Source organism: Leptopilina boulardi, unplaced genomic scaffold (genome assembly GCF_019393585.1).
Source record: "Leptopilina boulardi isolate dan_hultmark-lab unplaced genomic scaffold, ZJU_Lbou_2.1 LbouV2_341, whole genome shotgun sequence".
In the NCBI taxonomy this organism is placed as follows: Eukaryota; Metazoa; Arthropoda; class Insecta; order Hymenoptera; family Figitidae; genus Leptopilina; species Leptopilina boulardi.
In genome coordinates this window covers 2,183,206-2,204,261 of record NW_026137909.1, presented here as the reverse complement: position 1 = coordinate 2,204,261, position 21,056 = coordinate 2,183,206, and the positions used below count along the sequence as shown (strand labels likewise).

General features: G+C 33.6%; 1 protein-coding gene across 1 annotated transcript; it reads left to right on the top strand.

Annotated features, from left to right (window-relative positions):
• Positions 1 to 314: 314 nt before the first annotated feature.
• LOC127285708 (uncharacterized) lies at positions 315 to 4,836 on the top strand. The gene is made up of 3 exons (XM_051311846.1): positions 315 to 1,107; positions 1,917 to 2,114; positions 4,133 to 4,836. Exons 1-3 carry the CDS (start codon positions 688 to 690, stop codon positions 4,697 to 4,699), a joined length of 1,185 nt encoding a protein of 394 aa, XP_051167803.1. The 5' UTR covers positions 315 to 687; the 3' UTR covers positions 4,700 to 4,836.
• Positions 4,837 to 21,056: the final 16,220 nt, after the last annotated feature.

Sequence of the window (21,056 nt, the reverse complement as noted above, 5' to 3'; positions counted from 1 at the left end):
TTACTTTAATAAATATTAACTAAGTTATATATATTTTTTAAGAGCAATTTTTTTAATATTACATTTTTTTAACTTATAATGTGACATTTTCAGTCTCATTGACTAGTTAAAAAATACACTCATGGGTAATATTCTTTCTAAAACAAATATTGAAATAAATTATTCAAAAATGATTATTTTCAAATAAGTATTATTTTTCTTAAAAATGGATTTATATTATTGAAAAATAATCAATTAACCCTTCTATATATTCTCCATTCAATGTAATTTTTCATTAATGTACAAAAAATTGATCTGTAAAAAACTATTTTAAATCATGGAAAACCTGGAAAAGTCTTGGAATTTTATTTTCAAAAAGTGCTAGACACCCTGATTCTTTTTGTCAATTTGTAAAAATTTATAATCTGACAACTTAAGTAAAAAAAACAAAGAAAGTATCTTCTGAATTGCCATGTGTTCCAAATCTTTTTTGAAACAGCAGGTTTTACATGGCTAATCTGCTAAAATTGCATTTTATCGCACCCAACAATGTTTTGACCATTGCATTGAAAAATTTTCAGACAATACGAATGTATTTTATTAAAAAGTGGTCAGTGCAAAGCCCGTGGAGTTGAGAAAGATGGAGTTTTCACAGTAAAACCAGACCACACACATCACGCCGATATCATTGATAACAAGAAACGGAAAATGAAGCAAGAATTGTGCGTCAAGTCAATCAATGAAGGAAATAAATTTAAGGAGATTTATAACCAAACACGCCGTAATCATCCTGAAGCCGCTGTCCATCTTCCATTTGCAAAATGTGAAAATCTAATGTTCAAATGGAGGCGCACAACTTGGCCTCGGAGACCGAATTCATTGAGGGAATACGCACAACTTTTGAATTCACAAGAATATGACTCATGGCGACAATATAATGGAGGAGAATTCACAGTGTCTCACATCACTGACATCGCAGGGTCCAACTCGGTAATTTTTATTGATCCGTTATTTGCGAAGAAAATAAATGAAGGAAACAGTTTGAATATTGACGGGACATTCAAAATTGTGCCGCAAATAGACGACGGTAACATGTTCGTGACATTTATGATGTCACGTTTTAATCACGTAAGCAAAATGTTTTTCAATATTATTTTTGAATTGGGTCAAACCATTGAAAATCATCTGAGAGTGGTTGCTGACATATTTTAAAAAAATCTAGTTTTAAAATAATCTAAAGCTAGATGAATTTCTGAGTTTATTGGTCACAATATTATCGTGTAAATTTTTTTTCGTTTGAAATTATAATTAATTCAAAGTAGGAGGTTCTCGACGTGACTTCGTAACCTTGAGTGTTGCACTTTTTTTGGAAACGCCATTATTCAAAAACTATTAAATATTACATGTTATTATTTACCGGAAACATAAATCAATTTATTCAACATTAAAAAATGATGGAATTATTATGTAATTACTTTATTTTAAGATACTAATTCGAATTTGAAAATTTGATGAGTAAAAAAAATTTCACAATTTTTCGAAGCTTGTACATTTTTTCTGGATGCTTCAAAAAATTTGGGGTTTCGCACATATTTTAATATTGATATAATTTACCTGCTATGAAAATTTGGTGAGGGTTTTTTGCTCCGTATCGGAAGTAATAAATTTTAAAATTGTTTACTTAAAAAGGTTAATTCTAGGACTTGAAGTTAAGACTCCTACTTTGAATTGATTATAATTTCAATCGAAATAAAATTTACACGATAATATTATGACCAATAAACTGAGAAATTCATCTAGTTTCAGATTATATTAAAACTAGATTTTTTAAAATATGTCAGCAACCACTCTCAGATGAATTTCAGTGGTTTGACCCAATTATGATATGAATTATATCAGAGACAAAAGTTAAATTCTTATATTTGTGAAACATACAGGGTTTCCCATTGGCTTATGCTCTTATGGAAAATAAGACTGAAACAGCATACAGATCAGTATTCCATGAAATACAAAGAATCGTTCCGGAATTCAGTGCCACAACCATTATGACGGATTACGAACCAGCTTTGCAGAATAGTGCGCGAGCATTCTTCCCTAACGGTGAACACCACGCGTGTTACTATCACTACACGCAGGTAAATTTCGTGTGGAATAATTATAAATTTAATAACAATAACAGGCTTCTGAGTGTGTTACTGTTTTACTTTTTTGACACTTTTTTTGAACAATGCTACTTTTTTACTACTAATTTCGACAAAATTCTATTAAATGCTACCTTTTTCTAAAAAGTGTCAAAGAAATTGCCAAAATTCAAGAATTTTAATTTCAGGAGTGTAAAACAAAAATTAAATCTTTCATTTACCACCTTAAAATTTATTAAATATAATAATATATCAATAATAATTTTATTTAATAAAAATAAATATGGGGGATTTCACGTCAGATGTTAAACACATGTTAAATTCGGGCAAACAATTTTTTTTCATTCCTTGGAGAAAGAAAAGGTATACGTATTTTTTTAAATTTTTTTTTGGAGGACAAATTTCCGAGTAACGAATTTTAAAAAATTTTTATTTTTTACAAATAGACCTATTTTCAATGACCTTTAACTCGAAAATGATTGATTTAAGAAAAATATCGCCAAAGGGAAAAAGTTTGGTTTTTCTTCGACTTTCAAATTAAGTTAACAAAAAAAAAAAATTTTTTTTCAATTTTTATTTAAACAATAATAATTTTTTATAAACAATTCTACTTTTTCAATTGTTTAAAATTTCATTTCTTAGCTGATAACAATAAGAACAGTTTGCATTTAATTCTAGAACGGGCCTGATAAAATTTCTTGTTTATATAATTTGTTTATTAAAAAATAAATTTTTTTTGCCTTTTTTAAGGTTCTGTTCACGAAGTGAACCATGAAGGAACCCTTATGAAATCGTTTATGGTTTTTTGGTCCCCTCCCCCTGCCAAAATTTAGCCATTTCAACTAAATAAACTCAAAATTGGTACCCATACGTATTTTTACGTTTAGGTTTCACGAAAAATATAGCGAACCCGATTAGAATTGATCTAAATACATTTTTTTTTCGAAAAACGTGTTTTTTTCTCTCAACTTTTACAATTTTAAAGCTAAAGAGTTGCAATTTGGTACACATACGTATTTTTACTAGTAAATTTCACGAAAAATATGGCGGACCTGATTGAAATTGATCTAAATGTACACTTTTTTGAAAAACTTATTTTTCTCGAATAACGCTTTTTTCCTCGTTAATTTTTACAATTTTAAAGCTAAGGAATTGCAATTTGGTATACTGACGTATTTTCACGAGTAGATTTCACGAAAAATATAGCAGGCTAGGTTGGAATTCATAAAAAATTGAAATTGATACCTACATATTATCACGTGGATATTAGGAAATTAGGAATTGTTTAAAAACTCTTTTTTGGTAAACAATTTTTTAATTGTGATTTTTGCGCTAAATGACAAGAAAAAATTGTCGAATTTAAATGATTGTAAACGGAACCCTAGGTTAGCGAGTGTAACTCGCACTTGATCAATTTTTTCATTCTTTCAATCAAAAAGTATTTTATTTTTATTTTCTACGAGGAAAATGAATAACTCTAGAGATAAAAAAGTTTCTGTTCTAAAAATTGAAAAAATGCCAAAAAAAAGGTTTTTTATGTGAACAAATTATTTAAATATTAAGATATTATAAATATTTAAAAATTTAAATATTTAACTCCAAAACTGTTTGCAAACTATATTTATATCATTCTCAGATATGAAATAAAGCAAAAAGAATTGAAAAAATGTTAAAATAAAAAAAAATGAATTTGTTTATAAAAAAACTATGATTTTTTAAATAAAAATTCAAAAAAATATTTTTTGTTAACTTTATTCAAAAGTTGAAATTTAAAGTCTACAACAAAATTTTTAATTTTTTATTGACATTTAAACATTTTAGATAGATGACAATTATCATTTAAATTTTTTACCTAAAAAGTTAATTTTACTCCACTTTAAATATGCTACTTTTTTCCTTATTTTTTCAATTTTGAGGATACTTTTTTCCTCAAAATGCTACTTTTTCATTCATTTTTGCTCACCTACTAGAGTTCGAAGTCTGCAATAATACAAATTCATTTTTATGACCAGTCCATCTATCGCAATGCTGTGCAACTTGATCTCAAAGTGTATCTGACGAACGATCGCGAGGGAAATCAATTTCTGCGCCAAATTTTAGCCCTCGGATTACTCCCGCACCATGTCGTTCAGCAAACATACCGAGCCATAAAGCGATCAAAAAGCCAACGGTGCTTAAGGATAATGCGTGCTTTTTTAATGTACTTTGAGAGGCACTGGTTAAGGAATATAACGCCAAGAGTTTTTAGCGTTTTTGGATTGGCAAAAAGAACGAACAATACAATCGAATCCTACCACAAGGTTTTGAAAAGTCACTTTGGAATCCATTCAGCCATTTGGGCATTCACGAAAAGTTTACTCTCATTCCAGGAGGGTTTCATTCTCGACTTAAAGACTTTGGAAAGGGGAAACCAATTGACCAGAACTCCTAAAGCCATTACCATCATGAGAGATCAATTCATTACATATGGTTGGACGGAGCTTCAAGCCGGACGCAAAACACCATTGGAGTTTCTCAATGAATACGTTGCGTTCAATCGACAGCCTTTGGAGCGATATTTGGATATTTTCGGAATGTAATCCGACAAGGGAATACTACTCGGATTTTCCACAACTACTACTACTTTTCCATAAAATCTTTTTTAATTTTTAATTACTTCATTAAAATTTTAATCCCATCTAATGAAAAAAATAAATGCTCTTCAGAAATAAAGTAAAATTTTTCAATTTAATGTTCCAAAATGTTGTCTTGAATGGCATCTTGAATGTCGCGGCGATTTGATTCCGCGAGTTCACTTTCCGAGGGGGAACAACACGTTCGAACAAACGGTAGGGGACGAAAGAATTTCCTCATGTAAAAATGTTTGGTGACCCTGAAAAGGGCCGTTGTTTTGTTTAAGGGGTCGAAGACCGAACTCTACCACGGCGGTTTCGAAACGTACGTATAGGGACTCGACGCTACGCTACTCAATCCGCCTTTTGTCGAACCACTACACACACGCGTAGAAATATACGTTCGTACAACAATCCTCAGAAATGACCAGGGACGATTTGTTACTAGAGTGGATGACCTTAGTCACTAAGGCTTTGCACTTCTGAATCCAGACCTGGTGCTGCTGGACAGCAGGGTGAACCTGGTGAAGTGTCAGTTCACAAACTGGTTTCCTGGTCGCGGCATTTGTGTCGGCGGCTACTGGGTTAGCAACGACAACGGCGAGTGACGTGTCAAGCGTCAACACGGTGGCCCGGTTGAATGATTCGGACACGGGGAACAAGTTACGTCGAGCGCGGCCGAATTTTGCACGTATCCCACGTCGCAGTTTGATAACTTTACGTAGGGAAACGGAGCCCTCCGGGAGAGGGGCGTGATGGCTATTGGTGGCGACGATCCTTCGTTGCTCGTCTTCGGGTGACTTGGTATCGACGCGGAGCTCGGAGAGTCGAGCGAGGTAGTCGACTTCGTGTTTCCCTTCCGAACGGTTTCCTGGCGCTGTAGACGACGATGTAGACGTTGGCGAGAATTCTTTGCCATGTGTGGACTAAACGATCTCGTTTACCCTAGGAGAAAAAAACATCTCTGGACCAGAAGGACTCAGAGGCCTTAAGCGAACAGATAAATTCCCTCTCAGAAGGTGGTGCAGAAGGTCACGGTGGCCTTAAGTCACCAGAGCGTCGTCTTCGTCGGTACAGAAAATTTCTCTTAGCGGTTCGAAAGTAAGAACAAAACTATTCCTACGGTAGACAAGTTGTCCTGAAAAGGACTACTTACTACAGAACAAAGAACTACGTAGAAATATGTTTGTCCTGAAAAGGACAGATTGGTATTTCTTGGGTGTCGAAAAAGAAAAACTACGTTTCTTAAAGATATATTGGTTTATTCCGACCCAAACCCTGAAGAAGTCGGCACACGTCGGTTGGATGCGCTTGGTAGGCGTCGAGTCCGTGGAGGAAGACTTGTGGTCCCCAATGGCTTGGCTTGTGGCAAGCGGCGGTCGCAGCAACGTGGTATCTTCTCGAAAGGCAGGCAGAGACTGAGAGAGAGGGCCAGGAGAGCGCGATATTTATATCTGTCGCTTGATCGGTGCGAACTGGCTTCCCCCAAGTCTCGTCAAGGACCAATGGGACGCTTGTTGTACTCCCTCCACGCGGCGCGGAGAAGGGGAAGCAGCAAAAGTCAGTTGAGTCGTAGCATCCGCGATGCACAGGTCCATGTTGGCAGAATGACAGGTGATGATTTCCGGCCAAAAGCGCATACCAGTGACGTGTACCTTGTTCCGGTACATGGAAACTAACTTTAGCACTACTAAAATATAGACAATATTTATTATGAAAAAGATTATTTTTAGAAATTACTTACCACACAACTTATTAATTCGTTGAACACCCGAAAAACAAGTAATGACTGTCGGAAATTAAAGAAAGAAAAACGAAATATTTATCTCAAAATGTTTTTAGAGCTACATCTTTTATCAACATAAACTTCGTAATTAAATTTAAATGACGAATAAAATATTGACACAGAGTGTACAGAGACCAAAATCGAAATTTTAGGTAAAAATCAAGTTAATCGATAGACACATAAATTTTGTAGTTAAATTAAAATCACGTATAAAATGTTGACACAGAGAGCACAAATTAAACTTTTAGGTTAGGTATGTTTATTGTTTTTAGACTAAAACAGCGCTCGTGGTCATTTTAGGAAATAACAAAGAAAACATTTTACTATTTCGACTGTTGATAATTTCGAAATCTAACCTAAAAGGACCACGCACTTTTTACATTGAATTTGGCTTTCAGCCAATTTCGTTTAGACTTTGCAGTTTTCTAGTTTAAGAAGTTCTAAACAAAAAATGTATATGGCAAAACTCAAAATAATGAACAGTTTTTGAGTTACAGAGCTTCACAGTTATAAAAAAATTAAAAACTGATATTGAATTTTTTGTAAATGTCATTTGTTTGAAATCAATCAAAATCGCTTGAAACTGCCTACTCCGGGGGTTTTAAGGGTCGCTGAAAACGAATCAGCTGTTTGTTTTTCAAAATTCAAAATGGCGGATCCAAAATGGCGGACGACTTTTTGAAAAAAACTTCAAAATCGCTTGAAACTTGCTTCTCGGGGGTTTTTGAGGTCGCTGAATACGAATCCGTTGATAGCTTTTCAAAATTCAAAATGGCGGATACACAATGGCGGATGGATTTTGAAAAAAATTTCAAAATCGCTTGAAACTTGCTATTCGAGGTTTTTGGGGTCGCTGAAAACGAATCCGCCGTTTGTTATTCAAAATTCTAAATGTCGGACACAATATGGCGGATGGATTATTAAAAAAATCTTCAAAATCGCTTAAAACTTGCTACATGGGGGTTTTCGGGATCGCTTAATACGAAACTGATACCCGATTTTTAATATACTAAATATCGGTGCCAATATGATGGATGAATTTGCAAAAATCTATTTGTTTTACTCAACGTTTTTTTAAGAAAACGAATCTCTATCTATAAAAAAAATATTCCGTTTTGTACGTCTATAAATCATAAGAATTTCTCTCAGCTTTATTTCAAGTCAATCTGTGGTGATTATGGTTCAAACCATACATTGCGCACAAGCCCAAGTATGATAAAAGTAATTATTTTTTAAATTGACTGATTCGAATTATTTCTAAAAAAGTTTCTAAAAATCACAGGAATTACTCTCAGCTACATACTAAGGAAATCTGTGGTGCTTATCGTTGCAACCATACATATACTGTCGCCCTATCAACTCTTTATCTTTTGCTCTTCGAGTGATTGTTTAACAAGACATATACTGTCACCCTATTTTCCTCTGGATTTTGTGCTCTTCGAATTATTGTTTAACAAGACATATGAGCGTCCCAATTCTATAACTCGTTCGACGCTCGAATGCATGCTCTATTGGTAGTCGGGTAGCAGTGAGGTGTAACGGCTCTACCACTCCTACCCGACTACCATTAGAGCGTGCGTCCGAGCGTCGAACGAGTTATAGAATTGGGACGCTCATATACTGCCACTATATGACGTCCGGATTTTTTTGTTCTTCGAATTATTGTTTAACAAAACATATACTGTCGCCCTATCTTCCTCTGGATTCTTTTTTCTTCGAATTATTGTTTAACAAGACATATACTATCACCCTATCAATTGTGGATTATTTGCTCTTCGAATTATTGTTTAACAAGACATATTCTGTCACCCTATGACGTCTGGAATTTTTTGCTCTTCTTAGTGTTTAAGAAGACATATAATGTCGCCCTATCTTACTCTGGATTTTGTGCTCTTCGAATTATTGATAAACAATACATATACTGTCAGTCTATGACGTCTGGATTTTTTTCTTTTTCGAATTATTGTTTAACAAAACATATACGATCACCCTATCTTCCTCTGGATTCTTTTTTCTTCGAATTATTGTTTAACAAGACATATACTGTCACCCTGTTAAGTCTGGATATTTTTGATGTTCGAATTATTGTTAAGCAAGGAAAATATTGTCACCCTATGAAGTTTGGATTTTTTTGCGCTTAGAATTATTGTTTAACATGACATACTGTTGGATTTTTGATTCAGCCAATAAAGGCAAGATCAGAATGTGATCCATCGAATCAAGGCAAGATCAAAAGTCCAGACACGCAAAATATGTGAGCTCGTATGTTGAACCAACCAATGAAGGTAAGATCGATTATTGATTCAGCCAATGAAGGCAAGATCAGAATGTGATCTATCCAATCAAGGCAAGATCAAAAGTCCAGACACGCAAAATGTATGAGCTCGTATGTTGAACCAACCAATGAAGGCAAGATCGATTATTGATTGAGCCAATGAAGGCAAGATCAGAAAGTGAGCCATCCAATCAAGGGAAGATCAAAAGTCCAGACACGCAAAATATATGAGCTCGTGTGTTGAACTAACCAATGAAGGTAAGATCGATAATTGATTCAGCCAATGAAGGAAAGATCAGATTGTGATCCATATAATCAAGGCAAGATCAAAAGTCCAGACACGCAAAATATATGAACTCGTATGTTGAACCAACCAATGAAGGCAAGATTATCATGTGATCCATCCAATCAAGGCAAGATCAAAAGTTAAGACACGCTAAATGTATGAGCTCTTATTTTGAACCAACCAATGAAGGCATGATCGATTATTGATTCAGCCAATGAAGGCATGATCAGAACATGATCCATCCAATCAAGGCAAGATCAAAAGTCCAGACACGCAAAATATGTGAGCTCGTATGTTGAACCAACCAATGAAGGTGAGATCGATTATTGATTCAGCTAATGAAGGCAAGATCAGAATGTGATCCATCCAATCAAGGCAAGATCAAAAGTCCAGACACGCAAAAGGTATGAGCTCGTATGTTGAACCAACCAATGAAGGTGAGATCGATTATTGATTCAGCCAATGAAGGCAAGATCAGAATGTGATCCATCCAATCAAGGCAAGATCAAAAGTCCAGACACGCAAAATATGTGAGCTCGTATGTTGAACCAACCAATGAAGGTGAGATAGATTATTGATTCAGCCAATGAAGGCAAGATCAGAATAAGATCCATCCCATCAAGACAAGATCAAAAGTCCAGACACGCAAAATGTATGAGCTCTTATTTTGAACCAGCCAATGAAGGCAAAACCAGAATGTAATCCTTCCAATCAAGGCAAGATCAAAAGTCCAGGCACGCAAAATATGTGAGCTCGTATGTTGAACTAATCAATGAAGGTAAGATCGATTATTGATTCAGCCAATGAAGGCAAGATCAGAATGTGATCTATCCAATCAAGGCAAGATCAAAAGTCCAGACACGCAAAATGTATGAGCTCGTATGTTGAACCAACCAATGAAGGTGAGATAGATTATTGATTCAGCCAATGAAGGCAAGATCAGAATGTGATCCATCCAATCAAGGCAAGATCAAAAGTCTAGGCACTCGAAATATATGAGTTCCTGTGTTGAACCAACCAGTAAAGGCAAGATCAAAAGTCCGGACTGTCAAAATAAGAAAGTTCTTGGGTGATCCAGCCGGTAAAGGAAAGATCAATTTTTGATACTACCAATGAAGGCAAGACAAAAATTGTATCCATCCAATCAAGGCAAGATCACTTTTATCACTTTTGTGGTTCGATGCAGAGAATAAAGGCAAGATCTTTAGTAGATTCAGCCGGTGTAGGAAATCAATTTTTAACACTCATATTTACTCATCATCATCATCATCTTCTTCTTCCTCCGGAATAGCTTGTTGTCCTGGTGGTCGCCTGCCACCTGCATCTGAGATGATGTTTAATAGCGATTCATCTGGATATTTTACCCGTTCTTGATTTCTTGCGAATCCGAAGAACCAGCACATGATCCAACCGTTCTTGCTCCAGTTTGACATGTGCAGTAGTAACCTGTGATTGGTTCTTCTACTGGTTCATCAGCAGGCTCTTGGGCTACATATTGAATGAAAACTTGATGTTTAACTCTATTCCTGAAGCGGGAGTACATACGGACTCTTATGAAACCGTTTTCGTAACGATTCGACTTTGATTTGCGTCTTCTGTGGACAATTGTCTTTCTCCTTGATTCAGGAACGATGGCATCTTACTATTAATTCCCAAACGTTCCAAAATAGGTACAGCATCCCGATAGCCTCTATCCACTAAAATTATATCGCCATTTACAAACCATTCCCTTAATGATTCGGCATCTTTCTCCAAATCACTTTGCAAAATTCTCGCGTCATTATTTTGGGAATCTGTAAAATGTGGGCCTAATATAGTTAAAATATAACCATCCGGAGCAACAACCATTGTAGGTTTTACGAGGTGCTTACTTTTGTGTAAGGAAAACGTTTGCCGCAGTACGCGAAAGTTTTTATTTTTTTCCACATATACATATGTTGCGTCAACCGCTGCAATGGCCTTAGGTCTTTCTGGTTCAGCATTGTACAAATGCTGAGCAAATTCTGTCACATGTGCTGCAATGAATTGTTCCCTAGTTATTGACTCAAGTCCAATATTTTGAGGAACAAATCTTTGCATTAATGACAGTCTGACACAGCCTACAATTAAACTAAAATTTTGCCTACTTTCGTGATCAAAAATAATCTTCAAATGATTATCTGGCAAACCTTGTCTTATTTTACATAGGAAGGTTAATAAATCCTTTTTCGTTATATGCCTATAATTTCCATATTGAAGCACTGGTTCGCAAAAAGTATAGAGATTTCGAAATTGATCTTTACTGATGGGCGTAATGCATTGAAATTCTTCATCAGTAAAATCATTTTCGCTTGATAATTTTTCTTTTGTGGATGATGTTTTTCTTAGACCCTGTAAAAATGGTTGTAGAACTTGACCTTTTAAAATATATGGTCTATTAATATATCTTAAATCAGGTAACAAGTGACTCAAAACGAAACCATTTTCATCCAAATGATCGCCACAAGAACGAACATTTTCTGGTATAAAAATATCTCTTAAAACAAACACATTAACTCTGCAATCAACTGACAGTCTTTGAATATTATTTTCTGCATTGCAAATCATGCAAGAGTGACTTGATGTCTGATGAACTACATTAAGCCTTATGCAGCTTGGATCTTGTTCCATAAGATCTATTTCATTTGATGTAGAGATATAACAGTTAAAACATAACTTTGAGTTTTCGTCAACATGAATTGGTGGATGATTAAGATTACCTCTTCTTGCTACAGCAATTTGACGCCTAACAACATTATCGATACCATTCAATAGACGCATTTGTTGTCCCTGAAATTGTCTGTTACAGACAAAGAAAAGAACGTCGCCGGAATGCCATTTTGATTATAATTTATAAACAATAAATAAATAAATAATATGAAATAAAACAAAAAGAGAAACTAGGAACACATAAAACAAAAAAAACTATTCTTGTGAAATAAATATAAACATATAAGACGAAATTACATTTCACGTATTTACCTTGATACTTTCTAATAACGAAATACGATTTCAAGAAACATCAAATATAAATTAAACGAAACTCTATAAAGATTAGAAAAAATCTGTCGCCTTTATTAAGCTGAATGTGAGCAACAGTTTAAGATATTAACTGTAATTCGAACAGTCAATATGGAGATATTGAATGAAAACCTGTAAAATAATAAAAAAAAATTTAAAAAAACAAGATTTACCTTACTGCATATTAAACGCGAATTATAAAAACAGAAGAAAGCGTAACCAACTTTATTTTTTTACCAATAAAATCTCGTTACACGCTTTGCTTTGTTTTCTACTTTTTAGTAAACGGTTATCGCTCTGGCTGGCGGTTAGATTGTATGTAAACAAAAAGGAGTTAGCAACCCAAACCAGTTTGACGGGGACCTTATGTTAAAACGACTGTCAGCTCGCTGATTGGCTCCCATGAACAGACAGGGGAGACGTGCTCATTTTTGAAATGCGATCGACAAGTGTTTCCTTTCATGAATAATATTAATAAGAACAAGCTATTTTTTATCGAATATTATTGTTGAATTCTTAGTTATTATTATCATTATTTGATTTGTTAAACATATAACAAAGTTCCCTTTTTTCTCTTGTCAGTTGTGTTTTTAATGAATAATATATTGAATTTTTGAATATTTTTAACCTGATATTCGTTAAACAAAAATTATTTTTATATATTACTAAAACGAGTTTTTATACTTTGTCTTATAAACTTATTTGTATCATATTTGAAAATATTTATTATTTTATTTATTTGATAGATCTAACATACTATATAGAAGCAGACATTTAATAATTCAAATAAAATATCAATCAAATGTGAATATTTTTCAAAATATTCTTTTAAAGTACACTCCTATGTAAAACATAAGATAAACATTTTAGAATATTGATACAAATATTAAGTAGGTGTGTTATTGTAGCAGACACATCGATTTCAAGGTCGAAATTCAACCACGAAGCCTTGTTTTCTTCAAATTGGGTTTGTAAACAGTCAGTGCCGTAACAAGTATGAAAACCATGTGGTGTTAGAATTTCTTCTTAATATTTGTGTAATGAATGGACTATTTTTTTAATATTTACTAACCGATTTTTGTTATAATACACTTCTGTTTTTGAATAAATATCACAAATGATATAAAAAGCTATACTTTTACTTAGATTTCAGTTTTATTTTTATTGTTTCCAGTGTTCGAAATAAATATATTTTATTCGATCGATTTCTCGCTCGAAAAAATCCTAAAAAACGAAAATTTTGTCAAAAAGGCATGAAAAACAAATGAATACCTAAATTCTGTCTTTTTTCACTTTTGAAAGGACAGATTCTCGAATAAAACACTAAATATTATTATTTTATTGATATTATTAAGAATATTATTAATGTAATATATCTTTCTCTTATTTTTAGTATTATAGTTGAATAATTTGAAAAAAAGTATACTTTTTAACAGTTTCAAATTCTCAATAATGAAATATCTGAGTAGTTGATGTAAATATAAAATATCTACTGCTAAGCTAAAGGACGAATTTTTGTATCTTTTGTGTTATTTACTCAACAGAAGCAGTATGTTATAACGAAAATCAGGTAGTAAATATTCAACAATTTAATACTAATATCCATTCATTACACAAATGTCAAGAATAAATTCTAACACCACATTATTTTCATACTCTATGTTTACAATCCGTGTTTACAATCCTAGTTTGACGCAAACAAGAATTCAAAGTTGAATTTCGAACGTCAAATAGCTGAGTCTGCGAAGAAGTGTCCCCACCGGCGATGCCAGTCGTTTCCATCCGGTGTCCCCATCGACGTAAAAGAAGGGTGCAAATTGCGATCGAAAATTAAACCTCATTAATCGAATAATGTATATAATTGGGTTTTTCTCTTAGAATATTAATATATGATTTTTAATTTTAATTTTTATATAATATTACTATATTCTTCACACTATATTAGAAAAGAAGTTTTATATTATTTGTTTTGTCAAAAATCAAGAAAGAGACAAGAGTATTTCTTCTTGTCATTTGCCTCTTATGTGAGTGATAATATTGTTTATCCAGATATTAATTACATAACTTTAATTGCATAAATATTATATGCGTATTAATTTATATGTATTATATTTATATATCTCTGGATTGTTTTCTCAATTTAAAACATATACACATGAACTACAGTGCACATAGAAGTGAAGTATATACTTTCACATTTAATGTTTTATATAAGAGTGCACTTTAAAAGAATGTTTTGAAAAGAAATACTGTTTTAACAGAAGTTCGTTTTTCAATATACTATTCAAACTCTCAAATGATTACTCAAGTGCGAAAACCAACATGGGCCAATATTGGCCCAGCATTGTCGAATCGGACACCAAGTATTGGCAGACAATACAGGTCCGACTCTTGTGGTGTTAACTGCGGTTGGACGTCGGCAGCCGGGTCTCGGCAGACAATGATGGGCCAATATTAGGCAACGTCTCGTTATTGGCAATGTCAATTTGCTAGTAAGGTTTGATATTTGGGAGGTTAATGCGCCAATACTGAGACGAGATTCGGGTCAGTTATAGCTAAACTCGAGTAACTGAAATACGGTGCCAATATTGGCCAAGTGATTGGCCGGGCAAGATCTCATAATTGGCAACGTCAATTTGCCAGTATAGGTTCGATACTTGGGACGTTAATACGCCAAAACTGAGACGAGATTCAGGACAGTTATAGGTAAAATCGAGTAACTGAAATTCGGTGCCAATATTGGCCAAGTGACAGGCCGGGCAACGTCTCGTTATTGGCAATGTTATTTTGCCAGTATAGGTTCCATACTTCAAACGTTAATGCGCTAATACTGAGACGAGATTCGGGTCAGTTATAGCTAAACTCGAGTATGTGAAAGTCGGTGCCAATATTGTCCAAGTGATGGGCCGAGCAACGTCTCTTTATTGGCAAAGTCAATTTGCCAGTATAAGTTCCATACTTGGGACGTTAATGCGCCAATACTGAGACGAGATTCAGGACAGTTATAGGTACAATCGAGTAACTGAAATTCGGTGCCAATATTGGCCAAGTGACAGGCCGGGCAACGTCTCGTTATTGGCAATGTTATTTTGCCAGTATAGGTTCCATACTTCAAACGTTAATGCGATAATACTGAGACGAGATTCGGGTCAGTTATAGCTAAACTCGAGAATGTGAAAGTCGGTGTCAATAATGGCCAAGTGAGGGGCCGGGCACAGTTTCGTTATTGGCATCGTCAATTTGCCAGTATAAGTTCGATACCTGGGACGTTAATGCGCCCATACTGGGACGTGATTGGGGCCAATTCTGGTAAAGTGAATAATTGAATGTCGGTGCCTATACTGGCACATGATTGGGGCGATTTGATGGCCAATATTGGTCCAGTCTTGTCTGCCGTAATTTGGCAGACATTGCTGGGCCATTATTGGGCCGTATTGGCAGTCTTGGCATTTCGCACATGGGAAATAATCCAGAGTTGATTGGGTGACAGTATATATCCTGTTAAACAATAATTCGAAGAACAAAAAATCAAGAGTTGATAGGGCGATAGTATATGCCTTATTAAACAATAATTCGAAAAGCAAATAATTCAGAGATGTAAGGGTGACAGTATATGTCTTCTTAAACACTAAGAAGAGCAAAAAATTCCAGAGTTGATAGGGAAACGATATATGTCTTGGTAAATAATAAGTCGAAGAGCAAAAAAATCCAGACGTCATAGGGCGACAGTATATGTCTTGTTAAACAGGAATTCGATGAGCACAAAATCCAAAGGAAGATAGGGCGACAGTATATGTTTTGTTAAACAATAATTCGAAGAGCATATAATCCACAGTTGATAGGGCGACAGTATATGTCTTGTTAAACAATAATTCGATGAAAAAAAGAATCCAGAGGAAGATAGGGCGACAGTATATGTTTTGTTGAACAATAATTCGAAGAACAAAAAATGCGGATGTCATAGAGTGACAGTATATGTCTTGTTAAACAGTAATTCGATGAGCAAATAATCCACAGTTGATAGGGCGACAGTATATGTCTTGTTAAACAATAACTCGAAGAACAAAAAATGCGGACGTCATAGAGTGACAGTATATGTCTTGTTAAACAGTAATTCGAAGAAAAAAAGAATCCAGAGGAAGATAGGGCGACAGTATATGTTTTGTTAAACAATAATTCGAAAAGCAAATAATCCAGAGATGATAGGGTGACAGTATATGTATGTCTTCTTAAACACTGAGAAGAGCAAAAAATTTCAGAGTTGATAGGGAGACGATATATGTCTTGGTAAATAATAAGTCGAAGAGCAAAAAAATCCAGACGTCATAGGGTGACAGTATATGTCTTGTTAAACAATTATTCGAAGAGCAAATAATCCACAATTGATAGGGTGACAGTATATGTCTTGTTAAACAATAATTCGAAGAAAAAAGAATCCAGAGGAAGATAGGGCGACAGTATATGTTTTGTTGAACAATAATTCGAAGAACAAAAAATGCGGACGTCATAGAGTGACAGTATATGTCTTGTTAAACAGTAATTCGATGAGCACAAAATCCAAAGGAAGATAGGGCGACAGTATATGTTTTGTTAAACAATAATTCGAAGAACAAAAAAAACCGGACGTCATATAGTGGCAGTATATGAGCGTCCTAATTCTATAACTCGTTCGACGCTCGGACGCACGCTCTAATGGTAGTCGGGTAGCAGTGGTAGAGCCGTTACACCTCACTGCTACCCGACTACCAATAGAGCATGCATTCGAGCGTCGAACGAGTTATATAATTGGGACGCTCATATGTCCTGTTAAACAATAATTCGAAGAGCACAAAATCCAGAGGAAAATAGGGCGACAGTATATGTCTTGTTAAACAATAACTCGAAGAGCAAAAGATAAAGAGTTGATAGGGCGACAGTATATGTATGGTTGCAACGATAAGCACCACAGATTTCCTTAGTATGTAGCTGAGAGTAATTCCTGTGATTTTTAGAAACTTTTTTAGAAATAATTCGAATCAGTCAATTTAAAAAATAATTACTTTTATCATACTTGGGCTTGTGCGCAATGTATGGTTTGAACCATAATCACCACAGATTGACTTGAAATAAAGCTGAGAGAAATTCTTATGATTTATAGACGTACAAAACGGAATATTTTTTTTATAGATAGAGATTCGTTTTCTTAAAAAAACGTTGAGTAAAACAAATAGATTTTTGCAAATTCATCCATCATGTTGGCACCGATATTTAGTATATTAAAAATCTGGTATCAGTTTCGTATTAAGCGATCCCGAAAACCCCCATGTAGCAAGTTTTAAGCGATTTTGAAGATTTTTTTAATAATCCATCCGCCATATTGTGTCCGACATTTAGAATTTTGAATAACAAACGGCGGATTCGTTTTCAGCGACCCCAAAAACCTCGAATAGCAAGTTTCAAGCGATTTTGAAGTTTTTTTCAAAATCCATCCGCCATATTGTATCCATTTTGAATTTTGAAAAGCTATCAACGGATTCGTATTCAGCGACCTCAAAAACCCCCGAGAAGCAAGTTTCAAGCGATTTTGAAGTTTTTTTCAAAAAGTCGTCCGCCATTTTGGATCCGCCATTTTGAATTTTGAAAAACAAACAGCTGATTCGTTTTCAGCGACCCCTAAAACCCCTGAGTAGACAGTTTCAAGCGATTTTGATTGATTTCAAACAAATGACATTTACAAAAAATTCAATATCAGTTTTTCATTTTTATATAACTTTGAAGCTCTGTAACTCAAAAACTGTTCATTATTTTGAGTTTTGGCTTCCAAATTTATTTTGGCTCCATATGTGATTATCATCTCCGTCGAAAATTTTTGCAAAAGCGCTTACACGATCGTTAACTTGTACCATTTTCCTGATTTGAATTTAGAGCTTAATTTCTTTGAGTGTTTGCGCAAAGTCGCATAGGTCGCGCAAGCGCAATAGGCCTTATTTCAGTTAGCCAATCGAATACATGATCGAACATAGAAATTAATAATTTAAAGTTCACAGAACTTTTTCATTGGAAGATCAAAAAAAGGCAGTCAAATTTCTAACAGAAATTGTGTTCAATATTTACTTTTGTAAATATTGCCGTTATTTAAAGTAATTAATTAAAAAATTTAAAGGAAGTATAAGCATGTATATCTATAATATATTATATTATAAATAATATATTAAAATATAATATTATTATATAATATGTCACTATAATCATAAAAATTTGTTATACATTCATACACAAATTATAATAGAACCTCTAGTGCAATTGCGGACGGATAAAAAAGACTCAGGTGAGAGTCTCCGAAATTACATTATAAAATTAATATGGATTTAGATAAACATAAAAAATATATATATGGTTCGAAAGGTAATTAAAAAGCTATCAGATCATGTAAATATCATGTTTATAAATTAAAATATCAGGGCTAGATAATCGTATCAATAAACTGAGAAGAGTCCTGCCGGCAGGACCGGGCGTCGACGATCTGGCACTAAAAATAAGGTCAGTTTTACAAAAATTTAACTTCTTTAAGTTTCCTAGCCTTGAGGTTTGAATTTAGAAATTTAATTTTTCCATGCGCTAAATGCTGCTATCTTTACCTTTCCAACCGTATATATTATTTTGTGTTTATCTCAATCCAAGTTAATTTTATAAAGCGATTTCGGAGAGACTCACGTGAGTCTTTTTCATCCTGCAGGAAGGACGTTGGACGTTCTATAACTAAACCTCATTTATGACCAGGGTCATCCGACTTTTTTATTTTGAAATTGTCGAATTAAATAATTTATTTAATCCTCCCCCGCCTCCACTAAATTCATCGGAACACGAGGATACATACTCTTTGGACATTGTCCTAGACCAATTGATTTTCCGGATCTTGAGGAAGAAAATCTGGATATCGATGAATTGTTTAATTTCAACGATTTTGATAAAAAGATAACTAGGTGCCAGTTTAATTTTCAGGAAAATCACCCATATAATACATAATTTTATTGTAATACGTTACATATTTTTTTTAGATTTTTATCTTTGGTGGCTATACGCTAAAAAGAACTTAAGCCAGTAAGATGCTTAGATTGAACCAGAAGGAGTTAGTGAATACATAAGAAAAAAAATTGCTGATATGAAACAAGCTTCCCGCAGTGAGTATATATTTTCATAATTTTACATCTGAAAATAAGTTGATGTATGAATTGCTTACTCATGGCGTATGTACTTTATGTGTTAATTCCATGAATACTTTGCTTCCTCATGGATATTTTTTGCAATTAATTTATAACAGTTTTTTTATTTTCATTACTCGATTGAGCTTCAGGCTTTTTGCACACCTCTAACAATAATAACCCTGCCGGTGGTTGTCCGCTACCAAGATTCTTGTAAATTATTAGTAGACCTTGTCGTGCTGGTGGGTCTTTTCTCTAAAGGACTTCCAAAAACCAAGATGTAAAGTAAGAAGAAATATATATATATATATATACTAGGGGGCTATGCCCCCTGCGCGCTTCGCGCGCCAACCCCCATTGTTTTCTGGTAAATGTTAGAATTATTTTAATATTTTCTGAATTTCCATATAACCTGTAATGAAAATATAATACAAATTAGTAATATAATATTTTAAGTCGTATTTTTAGATTGGTTTTTAGCCAAATTTAATGAAAAATATTTCTTTAATAAATAAATTAATTTATTAATTAATTTAATTATTAATTTTCTTAAATAAATAAATTATATTTTTCAAAGAATTTGTTTCCAAGATGCACCACGAGGAGGTGTAATAAATTTTTTAATTTTATTACAAACCAATCTTGCATCTCACCTAACCTATTTACGTTAAGAAAATATTATATATTAACTTGTGTGGAAAAATGATCCATAATGCAGTTATCGTTTAATAATTTTAAATTAATTTTTTTAATTTAAATTTTTATTTGAAAGATTATTTCATTAAAATCGAGGGACGACCCACGTGGGCTCCATGCGAGAGCCTTCATGGATCATCTCATTTTTATTCCGAAAACTTTTTCAATTAAAAACGCATTTTACTTTAATCTGAGATTTTGAGTTGCCGATTTAAAAAATATTTTGATTTAAATCGTGAGACGACCCACGCAAGCTCCTTGCTAGGGGATCATCCCATTTGTAGTTTTTAAAATTTTGAGTTTCCGATTTAAATAATATTCTGATTTAAATAATGAGACGATCCACGCAGGGTCAATGCAAGGGCCCTCATGGATCATCCCATTAGTATTTTCCAAAAAAATAGCCGTTGATTTTAGGGCTCGAGCGATGATTTTTCCACACTGGAGATCAAAATTTTATTCAAATATTTCTTTCCATACAATATTTTTTATATCTTTAAATTCTTCAGTATCAATTTCTACATATATATTATTTGGATTTTTACATCGGGAAAGAGCTACATATAATTAACCGTGAGAAAATAAAGGTCTCCTGAAATATATTCCTACATTTTCAAAACTTTGGCCTTGAGATTTATTGATAGTTATTGCAAAAGCTAAAACTATTGGAAATTGTCTTCTATATAGAATAAATGGTAAATTTGAAAATTCTCCAGAATCTAAAGTAATTCTTGGTATAAATGCAGTGCTACCAGCTTTTATTCCAGTAATCAACATAACTTTTAAATTAAATTTATATAAATTTATAATTTTCATTCTAGTTCCATTACATAAACCGTCATTTATACTTAAATTTCTAATAAGCATTACAATAGCTCCAACTTTTAAAATTAATTTATGAACCGGTAACCCTGGAAAATTTAATGAATTTAAATATTCTACTTGATAATTTAATTGCACATCATCGTCTGTTTGATCTACCCCCTTATTCTTGGCATAATCGATACTATAATAAATTTTTTCTTTATTGTTTATTTTATTTAATACTTTATAATTTAATT

What these genes read in the sequence shown, in the direction of transcription:
- LOC127285708 (XM_051311846.1), top strand. Translation starts at nt 688, where the DNA reads ATGAAGCAAGAATTGTGCGTCAAGTCAATCAATGAAGGAAATAAATTT. An exon ending in TGATGTCACGTTTTAATCAC is followed by an intron (nt 1,108 to 1,916) that starts GTAAGCAAAATG and finishes TGAAACATACAG; the next exon opens with GGTTTCCCATTGGCTTATGC. An exon ending in GTTACTATCACTACACGCAG is followed by an intron (nt 2,115 to 4,132) that starts GTAAATTTCGTG and finishes TTTTATGACCAG; the next exon opens with TCCATCTATCGCAATGCTGT.